At 57.3% G+C, this 4,871-nt stretch overlaps 2 protein-coding genes across 2 annotated transcripts; both read right to left on the reverse strand.

The window, feature by feature from the left end:
- Positions 1 to 20: 20 nt before the first annotated feature.
- On the reverse strand, positions 21 to 1,736 carry SDRG_10485 (hypothetical protein; the record flags this gene model as incomplete). The annotated part of the gene is made up of 6 exons (XM_008616477.1): positions 1,462 to 1,736; positions 1,250 to 1,416; positions 1,006 to 1,201; positions 520 to 957; positions 71 to 472; positions 21 to 24 (listed from the first exon to the last, which is right to left on the reverse strand). The coding sequence occupies exons 1-6, from the start codon at positions 1,662 to 1,664 to the stop codon at positions 21 to 23; spliced, it is 1,410 nt and encodes a 469-aa protein (XP_008614699.1). The 5' UTR covers positions 1,665 to 1,736.
- Positions 1,737 to 1,982: 246 nt separating this feature from the next.
- SDRG_10486 (hypothetical protein) lies at positions 1,983 to 4,175 on the reverse strand (the record flags this gene model as incomplete). Its single annotated transcript, XM_008616478.1, has 4 exons — positions 1,983 to 3,336; positions 3,385 to 3,580; positions 3,634 to 3,824; positions 3,874 to 4,175. 4 exons carry the CDS (start codon positions 4,173 to 4,175, stop codon positions 1,983 to 1,985), a joined length of 2,043 nt encoding a protein of 680 aa, XP_008614700.1.
- Positions 4,176 to 4,871: the final 696 nt, after the last annotated feature.

Raw genomic sequence — 4,871 nt, forward strand, 5'->3', positions numbered from 1 at the left:
TAGTTGCCGCCAGTGGCGAATCACCTCGAGACCGAGGTGCGAGATATGACTGCCGTCGAGATACAAGCACAGTAGCATCGGCGGTAATGCAGTCGTGACGACCGTGGGCGCGATGGTGAATGCATTATACCGGAGCTCGAGGACCATGAGCGACGACGGGAGATCAACACCATCAAACGACGTCATGTTGGAGAAGAGCACGCGCAAGGCAAATAGCTTGGCGAAGGGGGCGAGGACGTGCGCGGGAACGCCATGCGGCAGCGGGCAGTGGTCGATCTCAAGGTAAAAGAGGCGGGTTCCCAGCGGCGCGAGCTGCGACTGCAGATACGCCACGCCGCCATCGTCGTCGTTGGTAGTCGTCGTTGGGCAGTGCACGTGAGCGTACGCGCAGTAGCAGGAGACGTGTCGAAGGAGCGGTGTCACGGCCACCTTGCACGTCGACGGACACACGCTCTTGAAACCGAGGAGCCATCTAATCCAGTCATAGACAACCTTTCCATCTTATGACTGCGTCTGTACATGATATTGGCGATGAGAACGAGTCCCCACAAAATAAGCGCGAGGCAGATGGCTTTGGCTGGGCGCGTGAGGTTTCGGTTCCAGTACTGCTGAAGTTCGGACAAGGACACGAGGCGGGATGCCATCTTTTCGTTGTGCGGCGCAATAGCGGCGGGGGGGCATGGTGGGGCCGTGATGGCACACGCACGGGCGCGGGGGGACATTTGGAGGACCGACTGTGCCAGCAGCTGCATGGTCCAAATGTTCAAGGCCCCCAAAAGCACCTTGCAGATGAGGCTCATGAGCGTGTTGCTAATGTACCCGCGCATGCCGAGCGTTGTCATCGTGAGCCAGCTCGCGTCGTTGCGCAGCTGCGACGCGATCGCAATCGGCTGGAACTTTTTGGCGTAAATGCGAGGCGCCAAGTCGAGCAGCGGAAAGGCCGTGTAGAGCGTAAACCTACGATTCGATGTGTCTCTACTTTTGCAGACAAGTTGTCCAAACTACCCGAGGACGCCGTTTAAAAAGAGACGGAGTGTCTTGTGGACAAAAGGCGCCCGCGACGTCAAGAGCAGTGGGGAGACGAGGCAGTTGAGCGCAATGCAACTCGTGTAGACACACACGACCGTCATAGACGTGACGTAGAACGAGAGCCGCCACGCTTGGAACGACTGCATGCCAAGCTCGAGCGCTTGAAACACACCTACAGTATTTGGTGGATAAGAGCTTGTGTGTACACGAGCGCGCATACAGGACGCGGTGCGCGTCTCCAGCCACAGAAACCGAGACGACGGGCGAAGATGGAGGCGTCGTTGCGAATGCAAAAGGCACAGTAGTGGGCCGATGGAGTAGAGATGCGCGAGAAGTAGCGCGATATTAGCGACAGTGGACGCGGGCACCGAGTAGACTTGGACAGTCCTACGTAGCGATTAAATTTTGAACCGAGCAATTGCATGCACGGACTGCGCCTCCGTTGGCGTGATGGTCAGCAAGGACCCGACCGTCAAGCCAAAATAGATCGCCGAGAGCGCATGCTTGAGCAAGCAAAAGACGAGCACCGGTCGTCGGACGTAGCGCTTGAGGACGACGATTGCGTCTGCCTTGATGGGTCGTGTCCACGCGAGCACGGCATTTCTCGACGAGGTCGACGAGAGTTGCCACCCCATTATGCTGGGAACTGCACGCGTATCGACAGTTGCAATGTGCCTCGAAACCCCTTCTCGCCAATTCGTTTGTCGCCGTTCAACAACAACGGCAGCACTGTCGTTGGCGGACAAAGCGTCCAAATTCGAATGAATTAAATCGTTAAATCATAGTCCAGCCTTTTGCCGAGGAGCAAGCGTCCATGTAAAATCACGTGCCCTTGGGCTTACAATGTGCACCCAAAAGTTGTGTTTCTAAACTCCGACACGGCGTATCCATTCGCCATTGAACCGTCATATCAGGACGTGGTATACTATACGTTGCTACTAGTATTGACTACGCTACGTCGGCCGGAAGTACGGGGTGCAGGTGCCGTCGTCGTCTGCAAACTTGGGCGTCGCGCACGGCGCGTCACAGAAATGGTTGTCCAATAGGGCTGGGGAGCACGCTTCGGAACGCGTCGGCGAGGGGCAGTACGTCGCATTGTGGCCTTGCACTACATACGCGGGCCAGAGCCCGCAGCGGACAGTCGCCGTGCACGTCACATCAAAGAGCAAGAGGGGACTCGCCGCGTCAAGGGGGAAGCGCAGAGTCGAAATGTCGGTCGACGAGAGGTAGACGTGCGTGAGCAGCGGCATATCAAACAGCCGTGTCGGAACTGTGGTGACAGTCGTGTGGTGCAGTGACAGCTCTGTGAGCTGCGGCAGCTCGTCGACGATAGCAGAAAAAACTGCATCCGAAATGCTCGTCTCGGAGAGATGCAAGGACGTCAACGGGTGCCACGCTTGCAACGTCGCTCTCGGGATATGCGCGATCGTGTTGCCATCGAGGGCGAGGTAAATCAAGTTGGGAGGCAGCGCGGAAGCGATCATCGCGGGCACTTGCGTGAGCTGCGAGTACCGAATCTCTAAATACAAAAGCGATGGCGGGAGGACGCCATCATACGCTGTCATGTTCGAGTACAAAATCCGCACGGCCAAAAGCGACTTAAACGGCAGCAAGAAGGACGGGGGGAGTCCGCTTGGAAGTGCGCACTGGGCAATTTCCAAGTAGAAGAGACCATCTCCAAGGCGCGACGGTGAAATCAAGGCGGTGAGGTTGGAACTCGCGTTCTCATCGCAGACGTGTCGGTAGTAGACGCAGTCGCACGAGAGGCGAAAGAGCGGCGTCACGTGAAGGACACAGTCCAGTGGACACGCAGCGCTGGACGGCTGCGCGACCAAGAGCCCGGTGGCCACGAGAAGCAACGCCCCCCAGCCCCCCAGTATGGCACAGAGCATCTTGGCTGCGACTGAGATTTGAAAATTCCAGTACCGTGCTTGGGGCAGCTGAGAGAGCGACGCGATGCGGGAGCTGCGTCGCAACGGCATCTCGTGCTCGGTGGGCCCTTTTACGGGGGACGGAAAAATTTGGCTCGCGCGAGGACCTAGCTTGAACGACGCAGGCTTGCGCTTGGGTGTATCCCAGATGGACGACACGAGAAGCCGGAGCGTCCAGAAATTGAGACCGGTGCTCACAATCTTGACAACGAGGCCAACGCCAGTCGTCGAGCTGAACCCGCGCGTGTACAGCACCATGGTTGTGACCCAGATCGGGTCGTTTCGGAGTTGTGAGAGTTGAACGCGTGGCATGGCGCGTCTCGTTAAGAGCCGGGGCACGAGCTCGACCAGAGGAAATCCAGTGGTGAGTGTAAACCTAACATGTCACGTTGGACGATATTGTCATTCTTCCAAAACTCGTCACCCAAAGATGCCGTTAATGAATAGGCGGAGGGTCCTGTGGACATAGGCGATGCGGGAGCAGAGCAACCAGGGCGAGAGGAGCGCATTGATTGCAATGCACGCCGTGTAGAGAGCGACGACCGGCATCGACGACACCATGTACGAGAGGCTCCATGCTTGGTACGACTGCGCACTGATCTCCAGCAGCTGAAACCAGCCTAGACCAAAAAATGATAATCGCATTGAGAAAAACGACAATTTCGAGCTGTACACGTCGAGGTGCGCGACTGCTGAACACGGTCAAAGCACTGGCGCAACAGCCCAAAGCGGGGACGCGCTTGTGCTTTTGGCTCCGAGCGCCAGACGAGCTGAGAGATGAGCTCGACGATGGTGTAGCCGTGGCACACGGCAGCGATTAGGCTGTAGACGATCGAGGCCGACGGCGAATATATCTGAATGGTTCTAACTCGCCAAGAATGAGACCTTGTCTAGTGGATACAGGACGTAGTACGCGGCTTCGTTGGGTGTCATATTGACGAGCGAGATGGTCACAACCGAAAAGTACACGGCCGAGAGCACGTGCTTCAGGAGGCAAAAACCCAAAATCGGGCACTGCAAGCACTCCTTGAGGGCTTGGATCGTCTCGTCCCCGGTAAACTCGTCGGTCGCTTCAAACGGCTTGGCAAGCCACTTGGTGAGACGGGCGTCCGAGACCGACTTGGTGAGCACCCCCGAGACGGACCGCGAGAGCGACGACCACGTCGACTGGCGCGAGAACGACGACCGCGTCGGTTGGAGCGGTTCCGAAGCCATTCCACTAAAAATACTACTGCCTTTCTACCAAGGCTCGCGCCCGTTTCGCTCGGAAGCCAAGCCAACCGACGTACTAGACATCAAACTCTCGCGAATACCCTGTCGTCTCTAAATCACGCTGACGCCTTTGTCCAGCGAACTGTTGACTGCGATCGTCGCCCGCCAGCGTTGGCGCCTTCCAGACCACGTGCTGCGGCTGGGCCGCGACGTTCCGGCCAACGTGGCTGCGGATCGCTACTTTGCCCCATCCGAGGCGCCCTGTTTCTTAGGACGCACCAAGATCACGCTGCCGATCGTCCTGCACCGCGACCTCCAGTCGCTGAGCCGCCTCAGTCGCTGGCGACTCCCGACGATTTTGACAAACTGCGTAGCTTTGCCGCCGACCGCAACGCCTGGAAAGATTTTACCGACATGTCGTCACGGGCCTCACCCGCGGCCACAAACGTCGTAGGCGACGACAGAAGAGCCAGACGAGCCCCGCGCCGCCGCCTGCGCAGCCACGGACCGGCGAGCGAATGAAGAAGAAGGAGATTGCTAGTCATTACGTATGCGAAGTCTTTGTGTAATTATGAAGATAACGCGAAACACGTTCATATATAAACCGCTTCAACTAGAAAATGGCGCCAAGACACAAATGTAGGTCGTTAAACACAATAGACCAATCAGCGCACAGATGCAAAGAATGTCGATCGAAAT

This window comes from Saprolegnia diclina (assembly GCF_000281045.1).
Source record: "Saprolegnia diclina VS20 unplaced genomic scaffold supercont1.35, whole genome shotgun sequence".
Taxonomy (NCBI): Eukaryota; Oomycota; class Saprolegniomycetes; order Saprolegniales; family Saprolegniaceae; genus Saprolegnia; species Saprolegnia diclina.